The 12,721-nt window shown below is 50.2% G+C and overlaps 2 protein-coding genes across 5 annotated transcripts in view; one reads left to right on the top strand and one right to left on the bottom strand.

Moving 5' to 3' along the window:
• The window catches only part of PDE2A (phosphodiesterase 2A), a 393,922-nt gene that overhangs the window by 34,031 nt on the left and 347,170 nt on the right, over window positions 1–12,721 (bottom strand). For all 3 annotated transcript variants that reach the window (XR_014525169.1, XR_014525170.1, XM_083499374.1), the window contains 7 exons: window positions 12,259–12,311; window positions 11,358–11,432; window positions 8,713–8,754; window positions 8,043–8,111; window positions 6,436–6,566; window positions 5,984–6,095; window positions 589–628 (listed from right to left, as the gene is read on the bottom strand). Coding sequence is in view for 1 of the 3 variants with exons in the window: in XM_083499374.1 (XP_083355500.1) it covers window positions 589–628; window positions 5,984–6,095; window positions 6,436–6,566; window positions 8,043–8,111; window positions 8,713–8,754; window positions 11,358–11,432; window positions 12,259–12,311 (522 nt within the window). In the remaining 2 variants the exon portion in view is untranslated. The remainder of the gene's footprint in view (window positions 1–588; window positions 629–5,983; window positions 6,096–6,435; window positions 6,567–8,042; window positions 8,112–8,712; window positions 8,755–11,357; window positions 11,433–12,258; window positions 12,312–12,721) is intronic.
• Window positions 1–12,721, top strand: part of ARRB1 (arrestin beta 1) — a 558,582-nt gene that overhangs the window by 243,467 nt on the left and 302,394 nt on the right. The window lies entirely within an intron of this gene.

Raw genomic sequence — 12,721 nt, 5'->3', positions numbered from 1 at the left:
CAAGAGAGCGCATCAAGCTGTGGCGAGCCTCAAATGCGGAGAGAATTCTGGGGTCCAGAGGGAGGACCAGAAAGGCACCCCTTTTCCCTGCAGACCCCTTTCCCCTTCGATTTATTTAACGTTATCACATTTAGACCCCACCTGTTCATCCAAGAAGCTCAAGGTGGTATACAGGATTCCCCCCCTTTTTCCTCATTTTACCCTCCCGACAACCCTGTGCGGTAGGAACGGTGGGTGGCTCGAGGGCACCTGCAGAGCTGAACCGCTCAGCGATGGCCTGACATGGTCCATTGAAAATGTTCCTCGTTTAATATCACGACTGCAGGGGCACGCAGAGGCCTTTTTGGAAGGTTGATCTCTGGCCATAGCTGTCAACGTTTCCCCTTTTTAAAGGGAAATTCCCTTATTCTGAATAGGATTCCTCACAAGAAAAGGGACAGCTATGTCTCTGGTCCTTCAGGATTTCATTGCAAAGCTCCCCCATTGTTTGTTGTTGTTGTTGTTGCTGTTATTCCCATTTTACAGATGGGGGTCGAGTCCCAAGGCTACACGATGCCACTGGGGGCAGCTATGATGGAGGATACCTACCGAGGTGTGTGAAGAGATTCTTGGCTACTTGCAGAAGAGCCTGAGGGGAGGAGAGAGAGAGAGAAAGAGAGAGACATGAAATATATAAACCTTACTCCTTAATTCTGAAATCAAGGCAGGTGATGCCTCCCCGCCCACTTCGTGATTCACACGACGCAACATCAAAATGACAATGGAATTAGAGTTACAACATTATGTAGTATATGAGGTCCTCTCGACCTTGCTGATATGGTCAGTTCAAATCCCCGCGATGGGGTGAGCTCCTGTTGCTCGGTCCCTGCTCCTGCCAACCTAGCAGTTTGAAAGCACGTCAAAGTGCAAGTAGAGAAATAGGTATCACTCCAGCGGGAAGGTAAACGGCGTTTCCGTGCGCTGCTCTGGTTCGCCAGAAGCGGCTTAGTCAGGCTGGCCACATGACTTGGAAGCTGTACGCCGGCTCCCTCGGCCAATAAAGCAAGATGAGCGCCACAACCCCAGAGTCGGCCATGACTGAAACTAGCGGTCAGGGGTCCCTTTACCTTTACCTGGCTGCCAGAGTTGCTGGAAAGAGGAGTATAAAAGACGCCATCCAACTGTCTTCAGGACTCCACTCCCGAAGATGTCCCTCAAGGCAGAAGACATCTAGGACCAGAGTTTTCCTTCTCCTAGATGGGCCCCCTTCCAAGTGGATGACCCAACCTGCCCCTCCCTTCTCTCTACAGCACTTGCAGAAACAGCTTTCTTGACCATTAGACCCACTCTTGGTTTCGTCTCCTCAATCTTCAAGAGCCTGTCTTCTCATTCAGGGGAGGTCCCTAATTCCCTGAGGGTTAGAGACCCACCGGCTGCCTTCACTTGATTTAACCGGTCAGCGAAAGCTGTTTCCTGGGTTTGGCTGCTGTGGCCTTCTGACAGCTTCTAGGAGCCACAGGTGACAGCTGAGTTCAGGATAGGAACCAAAGGTGGACAAACCACCCCAGAAGGAACACAATGGTTTTTTAAATCCAGCAATCGGTGTATAAATTTTATGAAACAGACAAACAAATAAATCCTTCCATGCCAAATCAATTTCCATGTGCAGCAGTATTAGCAGTAAATCAGCTTTGCTCCTCAGCCAATGCTATTTATTGCCCTGCAGCACCAGCTGGTGCCACAAGAGGGTGCTCTTTGCACGCAGCTGGCACAGAAATATTTTAAAGTTGAGAAAGCCGTCCTTTAATATTTTCCTTGATTTTTGCCACCTGTCTTGTCCAAGGGACAGCGCATGATTGTCCTCCAGCCCTCGCTTTATCCCCACAACGACCCTGCGAGGGAGGTTAGAGGCAGTGACTGGGCCCAAGGTCACACCCAATGAGCTTCATGGCCCAGTTGGGGAGGGATTCGAACCCAGGTCTCTCCCTGGTACACTCTAACCACTGCACCACACTGGCTCTCATTTGGACCAACCAGCTGCCGTCCCCTGTTCACCCAATTCATGACCTTTGCTCTCTGGGGAGTTGGACAACTACTCAGGTGTTTTGGGGTGGAAAGGGGGGGGGGCGCAGAGCCTGGTGGGCAATGGGATGCTACCCACAGACTTGGCTACCCACAGACTTGGCCCCTCCAGTCCTGTTCTCACAAATGAGAGCCCCTTCCCCTCCTGTGGTTTCTAGCAATCTCCACAGCAGAGCCATTTTGGTTAGTAACTCCTGATAGCCATCTCTTCTTTCTTTCTTTTTTTTTGGGGGGGGGGGGGTTCTGTTCCAGCAATAAGATTATTCTTTCCCTCTCGCGAAGACCTTGACCAACTATAAAAAGATATGTGCTTGTCAGCTGAGGTTCTGAGACCCTGGGGCTTCAGACGTTCATCTCAGGGCAACCAAGCAAAAGTCTAAACAGCAGTTATACGGGACCGCCTCTCCTGGTCTGCCCCGCAGAGGACCTTAAGGTCCACAAATGACAACACTTTGGAGGTCCCAAGTCGCAAGGTGGTTGGATTGGTCTCAACTAGGGCCAGGGCCTTTTCAGCACTGGCCCCAACTTGGTGGAACGCTCTGTCACAAGAGACCAGGGCCTTGCGGGACTTGACATCTTTCCGCAGGGCCTGCAAGACAGAGCTGTTCTGCCTGGCTTTTGGTTTGGACTCAGTCTGACCCTTACGTTTCCCTCCCCTTATGGTCTTGATCTATGGGCCACTTTTAAAATGAGGCTGCATTTTAAATTGCATTTTAAATTGGTCCCCCCCCCATGTTTTTACTGTAATTTTACTGGTGTTAGCCACCCTGAGCCCAGCTCTAGCCGGGGAGGGCGGGGTATAAATAAAATTATTATTATTATAATTATTATTATTATTATTATTATTATTATTATTATTATTATTATCATCATCATCACCATTATTATATCATAGAATGGTAGAGTTGGAAGGGACCAGGAAGGTCGAGTCCAGGCCCCTGCATACAGGAATCTTTCACCCAATGTGGGGCTCGAACTCACAAACTTCAGAAACTCTACCAACCGAGCTATCCCTCAATACCTCAAATTGTCATTATTAAATTTAGACGGTTACATTTTGCAAATCGTTTGGGCATTGCAATCTTCAGCGTGTCTGCTCATCCAGCTGAGGCAAGGAGGTAAAAGGACTGAAGTGCGAGAAAACGATTAGCGAAAAAGGCTAAGATCCAGGGCTCCTCCTTGCAATGCCGACTAAAAGTAAGGTAGAACCTGCTAAGCACAAGAGCTATTTGAAGGGGAAACGGGCTTCCTTGGAAGGTGGTGGACTTGTGGGATGTGATCCGTAAGAGGCAGTCGAGTCCAACATTCCTTGTAATGCTAGAGAAGACATGCAAGAGAATATTTGGTCCAGCCAGTGGAAACTTCCTGTTCCTCCTGGCTGGAGCATCCTTCCTTTTGCATGTGATAGAAGGTGGGTGTGGCCTTACCTGTCCAAGTATAAAAGGACGAGTCACGAAACACACCTCCTTCTCTTTTTGACTTCCTTCTTTGTTTGACCAGCTTCTAGCTAGGACTGCTCTGCCAGCTCTCAGCTAGCAGAAGCACTGGGATTATTCCCCCATATGGCGTAGATCCTCATGTACATATTTGTAACTAAGTCTGCCTTCAGGGATCCAACTGTGAACTGATGTGAGTAAACTTCTTTTTTTGACTTTGAATAAGATTGTAGAATAGAATAGAATAGAATAGAATAGAATAGAATAGAATAGAATAGAATAGAATAGAATAGAATTTATTATTTATACCCCACCCATCTGGCCCCCCACAAGGGTTGGGGAGGTTGGGGTGCGGGCATCTGTCAGAGATTCTTTAGCTGTTATTCCTGAATCACAGGGGGCAGGGCTAGATGACCACTGGAGTCCCCTCCAACTCGACAAGATCGTGATTCTATTAAAAGTTGGAACAGGAGAAGCCTGCATTTCATCAGACTGGACCAAGGACATGAATGGCTCAGACCCTTGTTGTTGTTTTTAATCTATTTTGTCTGCAAGCTATTTTGCCAAATAATAATAATAATAATAATAATAATAATAATAATAATAATAATAAATTTTATTTATATCCCGCCCTCCCCAGCCGAAGCCGGGCTCAGGGCGGCTAACAACACTAAAATAGTGCAACATTATAAAACATCATAAGAATTAATTAAAATCAAAATTGATGGCAACCATAAACTAAAGTATTGTAAAGATTGCCAAAGGAGGGAGTCAGGCTGTGCCCTAACCAAAGGCCTGGTGGAACATGAAATGAATGGATAGCTCAGTTGGTTACAGCATGGTGCTGATAACGCCAAGGTTGCAGGTTCGATCTCTGTATGGGACAGCTGCATCTTCCTGCACTGCAGGGGGTTGGACTAGATGATCTGGCTGGGTCCCATCCACCTCTGCAATTCTGTGTTTCCATGTCCTTGTTGTACATATGCTCCTTTGAACCTAACTTGGAAAAACTTTCAAAGCAGAGGTTTCCAAACAGAGGCTTAGCTGTGATGTGGGCATGGGGGGGTTAGACTGGATGACCTCTGGGGGACCCCTTCCAGCTCTAAGGTTCTAGGATTCCTCGATTCCTGCCCCCTCTTCTGCAGCAGCCTCCCAGCTCTTTTGATCTCAGCTTGCTTCCTGGAACCTGCTTCCGTCCTTCCCTTTCATGCCGTCACCTGGCTGACTCTAATGAGGCTGGGGGCCTTTGAGAAGGCAACTGCCTGCGTCCCCCTTGCTGCTTGAGCTCAGAGGCCGCTCTGTGGGCTGCGCAGGATCCTGCAGAGAGCATCCCTGCTGAGCTTTTGCTGCTGCTTCCAGCGTCAGCAGGCCAGCGGGTGGGGAAAAGGAGACCAGCAGGATTTACAAGAGTTTCAGTCGACAGGTCAAAAACTTTGCACGGCTCCGGCAAAGGAAAGTTCCCCCAAGCCGGGCGGGCGTTTGGCAGTAGGACCAAGGAAGGTGAAGTTTCAAGGATGGGGGGCAGATGAGAGTTTGCTAAAGAGGGGGACGTTCAGAAAAGGGCAACCCCGGGGTCAGCAAACTTTTTCATCAGGGGGCCGGTCCACTGTCCGTCAGACCTGGGGAGGGCAGACTAGATTTTGAAAAATATAAATACCCTGCAAGCCAGTCCCGCAACTGCCTTCAGACCTGGAGGAGGAACGCACTCTGCACGCGCTCAGGAGCGCATCTCAGCGCCGCCCACTCACCAACATTGTTGACAAACAGCAGCCGCTCCATTGGCCTGTCCCTGTGGAACTCCTAGGCGGTGTGCACTATGCACTGCAGCCTGTCGTCTGAGGCCAGGTCGGCGGGCAGGCCATGCACACAGAGCGCCGGGCAGGCAGCGCACAGCTTGCCCTCCAGCGCAGTCGCCGAGCTCTGGCTGAAGCCCTGTGATGCGCCCATCACGACGCCCATGGCACGGCCCAGACCCGCTGCCCGCCTGCCGGGTTTACCTCAGCCGCAGGGGGCGAGGCTTCGGATTGGCTGTGGGAACTTCCTGCAGCCAATCCGAAGCCGTGCCAGCGTCACCACCCACCCAGAGCTGCCCGTGATTCGGATGGGCCGCAGGAGCTTTCTGCAGCTGATCCGAAGCCTTGCCAGTGTGGCCACCCGCCCAGAAGCCTTGCCAGCGTCACGGACGTCAATCCCCGCGTGGCCAGTCGTCTGCAGTGCGCGGGGACTGACCGAGCGGGTGGCAGGGTCCGCGGGCTGGATTTATGAGCTTTGGGGGCTGCATCCCACCCCCAGGCCTTACTTTGCCAACCCCTACTGTAACCACTACACCGCACTGCCCTGCCATATCAACAAACTACAGTGCCTTTGTACCGGTTAAACTGATGCAAGCACGTTGTCTGGAGATGCCCTTGAGATGCAGAGCTCCAGACCCACCTCTCCAGCGCTGCCCTAGAGATGCCAGGTGTGCCCGCCTGCCTGCACCTCACCTGACACTCGCATTTCAGCTTCTGCTCCTTCTGGAAGGCCAGTGTGCTAGTCAGCACCGTGGAGGTGTAGCAGAAGCAGTGCTGGATCTTGTGCTCGTCCATTTCTGAGTAGCTACCGGGGGGGGGGGGGGAGAGAGAAGAACAGCAACCATGTTAATTCTGTACTGCGGAACTACCCGCCACTGGAGTCGCATTTGCCGCCATCCCTCCCCACTCCTGTAGCAACCTTCCATAGAAAGAAATTTCTATGGCACTTTTGTGGAAGTTTCCACCCCCTCCCCCCAAAAAAGAAAACAGCCACCAGGGCACATCAGTTATGGTTTTGTTGCAATATATATTCCTGGCAGGAAGGGGGTCTAGACTGAGAGACCATCAAACTTTGCAGGGGAGAATTCTTGGCAGCGGCTCTGTTCCGGCTCCTGTCCGTGGCCGGCACGGAGCCTCGAACTCACCTCTCTCCACCGAGCTTGTTGAAGGCACAGGCCAATGCCACGACTTGCGAGGTGGCTCTGCTGATCACCGGAACGCACAGCATGGCGGTCACCTCAAAGCCCAGCATACTGTTCAGTTGCTTATGCTCCTCCTGGGGGGGAGAGACAAGGGCTGGTCATCCAGGGGACAGGAGCAGAGTTGGCAGGTTCCCTTCCGTCTGTGGTTGGCTTGGTGGGGGTGGGGCGTCTGGGTCTCAAGGGTTGAAGCATCAGAAACGTCCCAGACCCTGAGATATCAGGGTCCAATCCTGAGACCCAGGGAACTCCCCTGGCATACCCCCCAACATCCCTCAGATAAATGCTGGGATATGGTTGCCATATTTCAAAGTGTTTTTGAGCTTTTTTGGGGGGGCTGGTGACCAAGTTGTTGGTTTTTAAAAAACTATTTTTAAGGAAATTCGCCCCCAAATCAACACTTCCGACATGGGTCCCCATATGCCCAGATTTTCCTGGGCATTTTACCAATACAGTCATACCTTGGAAGTCGAACAGAATCCGTTCTGGAAGTCCATTCAACTTCCAAAAGGTTCGGAAACCAAAGCACGGCTTCCGATTGGCTGCAGGAATCTCCTGCAGTCAACCGGAAGCCCTGTCAGATGTTCAGCTTCCAAAAATAGTTCGCAAAACGGAACAGTTACTTCTGAGTTTGCAACATTTGGGAGCCAAAACGTTTGGGAACTTAGCAGGGTAGCAACTAGTTCTATTTTCCCTTTTTAATCAAACCCATCCCCGTTGCAACCGCCAGAGCCAGCCTGTGGCGCCTCGGCAAGCTCTTTTGCTCGGCCGATCCGTCATCCATGCCTCAGTCAACAAGTAGGGCAGGACGGGGAGTTAAACACATTTCTGGCTGGTCCAAAATCGCGGGACGCCAGCCTTGCATGGAGGCTGCCTGGCAGAAAAAGGGAGAGGGCCGGCACCCTTTCCCTGACCCGCCAGATTTCCCTGCGTCCAGCCAAGCCACCGCGTGATTGAGACGTGATATTAGTCCACCCTGGAGCGTGACAAATCTAGCCGAGAGAGAGGAGGTCTGGGGCGCGAGAGGGCTCTTAAATTGGGCACGGAGAAGACAGATTGAGCCAAAGTGGTTTGAGCTGAGCAAATCGCGCTTAAGGAAGAGGTGCAGGCTGAATGAATCAGTGGTCTTGTGAGATAGCAAAATCCATGTTAAATTGCTGTTTTAGGGGTTGTTTTTAAAAAGTCTGGGATGGATTAATCAGTTCTGCACGACTTTCTACGGAAAAGCGCGCCTTGCTTTTGAAACGCTTTGGTTTTGGAACGGACCTCTGGAACGGATTAAGTTTGAGAACCAAGGTACCCCTGTGTGTGTATATATATTCCAGGAAGATCTGCCTCCTTTTTGCAAACTGAATATGAAAGGGCACATTCCAAGCAGCCCCTGCTGGGTTGGCGGTTCACATGTGTCTCTGTAATCCTGGCTTCATTCAAGAGCAGGCAGCCGGAGAAATAAAATGTGAATCGTGCTGGAGCCACAGCATGGGAGGCCCCGTGACATGCATGACACGTACTGAAGAAGCCCAGGGCAGACTCGGCCGCACGGAAAGACCTACCAAACTGATGTCCTGCAGGGTGATCGATTTCTTCTCCTCCACAACCTTCCCCAGACGCCCAACCGTTAACTGCATGGGGGAAAGAAAGAGAGAGGAATGGGAAAGAGGCAAAGGCTTCAGAGAATCACAGAATTGCAGAGTTGGAAGGGGAAATATGGACACTCAGCCAGGTGGGTGGGGTATAAATAATAAATTATTATTATTATTACTACTTAGAGGATTGTAAAACTGCAATCACCACCTCAAGTCACCTTGAGTCAGGGAAAAAGGCGGGATAAAATAAAAATAAAAATACCGTATTTTTTGCTCCATAAGACTCACTTTTCTCCTCCTAAAAAGTAAGGGGAAATGTGTGTGCGTCTTATGGAGCGAATGCAGGCTGTGCAGCTATCCCAGAAGCCAGGAGAGCGAGAGGGATTGCTGCTTTCACTGCACAGCGATCCCTCTTGCTGTTCTGGTTTCTGAGATTCAGAATATTTTTTTTCTTGTTTTCCTCCTCCAAAAACCAGGTGCGTCTTGTGGTCTGGTGCGTCTTATAGAGCGAAAAATACGGTAATTAGACAGAGGCTCACGATCTTCAGGAGAAGAGATGCCTCCTAAACTGAAAGGCACAGTTTTTTAGGAAAAAAAGCACTGATGATGATGATGATGATGATGATAATCCACTCACAGGGAAGCTGATCTCTTCCTCCAACACTTTGTCTCCAACGACCTGCAAGAAACAAGAAAACAGGGATGTGGGAAACAGGAATGAATCAAAGGCTTTCCCATCTTCAAGGACGCAGCAGCATTTAAATCTCAGGTGCTCTAGGAGCCACAGGTTGTTTCTTAAGGCTTGTAGACCAACATCTCACTGAATGGTCGGCTGGGTGGAAGGGAGCAGCAATCACTTGAAATATTATCCACCTAAAGATAACACACAAGTGGGAACTGCAACAAAATGTTGCAGCGTACAGCGATACCTTCCAACTACTCCATTCTGACAGCTCTCTGTGGCCACAAAGTATGTTCAGCTCTCACTGGTGTGATTTTGGGGTTCCCCTCTTAATTTCCCCCACCCCAATTTTTTGCACTTCTTAAAATCTCAGAGGTTGTCTAGACCAGTGTTTCCCAAACGTTTTTGGGCAACGGCACACCTGTTTACTGAAAAAAAATCTCGCGGCACACCACCATTAAAGCCCCGCCCCGTGACGTCAGCGCGCAGCGTCACGCCGGGAGGGACGCACAAAAGTGAAAGTTTTTTCCCTCGGCAGCTCCTCTCAGCTGCGCTCAATCCGCCTCGGAGCGCAGGAGCGATGCCTCTCTCTGGCTCTCCCTCCGCGCAGGCTGAGGGAGGGAGGGAGGGAGGGGCGCGTGTGACCCGTCTCTGCTGGGAGACCAAACCCAGCGAGGCAGAGTCGCGCGGAGGCGCCCAGGCAGCGCTGCCGGCTGCGAGGAGGAGCGCCAGGCAGCAGCAGGAGGCGCGGCCTCTCCTCGCCGCCGCCGCCCCGCCTCTCGCCGCCCGACTCGCCCGCCTCCCTCCAGGCATCTCGCGGCACACCAGCCGATGTCTCACGGCACACTCGTGTGCCGCGGAACACCGGTTGGGAAACACTGGTCTAGACTTCCTGGAACTACCCCTTTTTCTGCATAGATCATCCAGTTTTGGCTGCATAACCAATGGTGCCTGATCACCAGAAACAGAGGGGGATGGAATATACTGTTTTAGGTTTTTAAGGGGGGTCAGTCTTGCACAATGCACCAAGTCCCTTCCAATTTTGGGGGTCCTCTACCCAGTGAGGGATAAAATCTAATGGAAGAGGTGGCTGCAATGGTCCGACAAATTCTTCATAAGACAATGACCTTAGGGAGGAATAAGTAGTTCCATAAATTCATCCCCAGTACCCCCCACCCTACAAAAGACATTATTCAGAACAGGGGTTTGCATGACCCACCAAGACAACAACATAGAGAAACTCAAAACAGTGACAAAGCTATTTAGTTTCAACAAAACCGGCAAACTTGAACCTTCGGTTCCAGCTTTTCAAAGTCTGATAGTCACAAATGTCCTCGTCTGCGCCCATCACTGAGCCTGCAGCCACACATACAAAATGCCTCCTGGCAGCGCCGGATTTAGGTTTGATGAGGCCCTCAGCTACTGAAGGTAATGGGGCCCATTATATGTCCAGCTGTCCTTTGTCAACAACAAACTGTGGCTGTTTTTTGTGTTGGCTAGATGGTAATTTATGGACCTAACAGGTATCTAAAGCCATTTGCACATGTCGCCTTGCAGCCAGTCCATGCAGAATGTAGGCACCCTATATATAGAAAGGAGCAAACCAGTGATATTTTAGGGAGCAGGCTAGGCCCATGACTTACGTCCTAGGAGCCTACACAACACAAAACACCATTGCTGTAGGTAGGTTTTATTTTGTTTATTTTTTATCTTATATTTTGGAAATGTACTTCCAGTTTTTTCCCTTTAAATTTTTTTGGGGGGCCCCAAGAGAGTGGGGCCCTAAGCTATAGCTTGTTTAGCTTATACATAAATCTGGCACTGGAAGTTGGGATTTGTGGGTTGTCTGGCACGTTTCGTAACACAGAGAAAAAGTTTTCCAGTACGCAGGACGTGACTTTGCTGCTGTGATGCTTTTCTCCAGTCTTGTCCAGGAGAGAGGCACTGATCTTGCTGTCCAGAGATCAGGACCCAGTTCCCACCCACCCCTTTGCCGCTTACAGTGGACGCTCGGGTTGCGAATATGATCCGTGTAGGATGCATGTTCGCAACCCGCAGAGGCGCATCTGTGCACACGCGGGTTGCAATTCGGCGCTTCTGCTCATGCGCAAAGTGCAATTTAGCGCTTCTGCGCACGCACAACCGCTGAAACCTGGAAGTAACCCGTTCCGGTACTTCCGGGTTTCGGCGGTCCGCAACCCGAAAAAACGCAACCTGAAGCGTCTGTAACCCGAGGTATGACTGTAATTGGAATGAATAATCCCAATCAACTTTGTCAAAAGCCTTGTGAACATCTAGTGAGGCTATTACACAAGGTACTCCTATATGATTTTCTGGGTCGTTACTTGGTCTTAACATCCCAACAATTCTAGAATCTTTTCACGACTTAGGCCCTGCCGTTCCAGCTGTCTTTGCACATGGGGCAATGGATAAAAATAATAAAAAATATCCCGGTAGGCCATTCATGGTGCTCTATGTGGTTTAGTCTGATCTACAGCATAGCTCAAAAATTAGGCGGCCTTGCAAAATCTCTGCATAGGGGAATAATCGGGAGCAGTGATTCCCTTAGGGCAGGAAGCTTCCGGGTCGAAGGCACTGACCTGGCAGAATAGCTGGTGGTTGTCTTCAGAAACCAAGAGGAGGCAGCAACATGGCGACTGGGTCTCCTGCTTCAGCTGCGAGAGAGGGAGAGAGAAAAGTGAGCCATTCCCAGGAGGGGGAAGCCTCCCACATCCCAGCCGCTCCCAGACCTTCCAACTTCTGTTCTCCATAGAATCATGGAATTGGAAGAGACCCAAAGGGGTTATCTAGTACAACCCACTGCAATGCAGGAAATGAAGGTTGTCACAGCCATAGGGCGTCATTCCCTTCTCACTTAGCTGGGAACGGCTTCCTAGGTGTCTGTGGAAGACAAAAGGACCCCTCTCCCCCAGCAGGGATCGAGCAGGAAATAAGCAATGACTCTCTTTTTTTTAAGCAGAGGTTGGGTGGCCATCTGCCCTGGGTACTTTAGCTGAGATTCCTGCATTGCAGAGGGTCAGACTAGATGACACTTGGGGATACCACCTTGGCGATTCTATGATTATGACAGCCAGGTTCCAAAATATATTTGGATATGATAGTCAAATATATTTGGATATGATAGCCAATATATATTTGGATACGATAGCCATGTTCAAATATATAAAAGGATGTCACATAGAGGAGGGAGAAAGGTTGTTTTCTGCTGCTCCAGAGAAGCGGACACGAAGCGATGGATGCAAACTACAAGAAAGAAGATTCCACCTAAACATTAGGAAGAACTTCCTGACAGTAAGAGCTGTTCGACAGTGGAATTTGCTGCCAAGGAGTGTGGTGGAGTCTCCTACTTTGGAGGTCTTTAAGCAGAGGCTTGACAACCATATGTCAGGAGTGCTCTGATGGTGTTTCCTGCTTGGCAGGGGGTTGGACTCGATGGCCCTTGTGGTCTCTTCCAACTCTAGGATTCTATGAAATACTCACGTAATTAATAACTTTGAGCTGGAGTGAGGCTGCATCCAAGTCGTACAGTTCGCCTGCAAAAGCAACAGATCGGGAGCTGTGAGTTCCTGCTACGAGATTAACAAACGTAACCAGAACTGCTTATTTCATTTCTGAATCACTTCCGCTGAGGAACCCGGAACTGATTCATAAAAAACATATAGAAGAATATGTGTTTCAGGCCAGCCTGGTCTCCGAGAGGTGAGAGTCTCCCATGCTTTCAGGCGTTTGCTCAGGTTCGGTTTCCCTGGAATGAAGGTCAGCACAGGCTGCAGTGTTTTTAGGATTTATGGTTTTACTTGCAACCTCGTCAAGGGATGGAGGGGCTCACTGCATCGCCGCCGCAAAAGATCTTCTCCATGAGCGGGAGCTTTGGGTCCAGTACAGAGCGAGCAAGTCTCTGCGTTTCCAGCTCCCAGCCTGCTTTCAACCCCAGCTCTCACAG

Source organism: Podarcis liolepis (assembly GCF_965112155.1).
Source record: "Podarcis liolepis genome assembly, chromosome: 4".
Lineage (NCBI taxonomy): Eukaryota > Metazoa > Chordata > Lepidosauria > Squamata > Lacertidae > Podarcis > Podarcis liolepis.
This window is presented reverse-complemented; position numbering and strand designations above follow the sequence as displayed.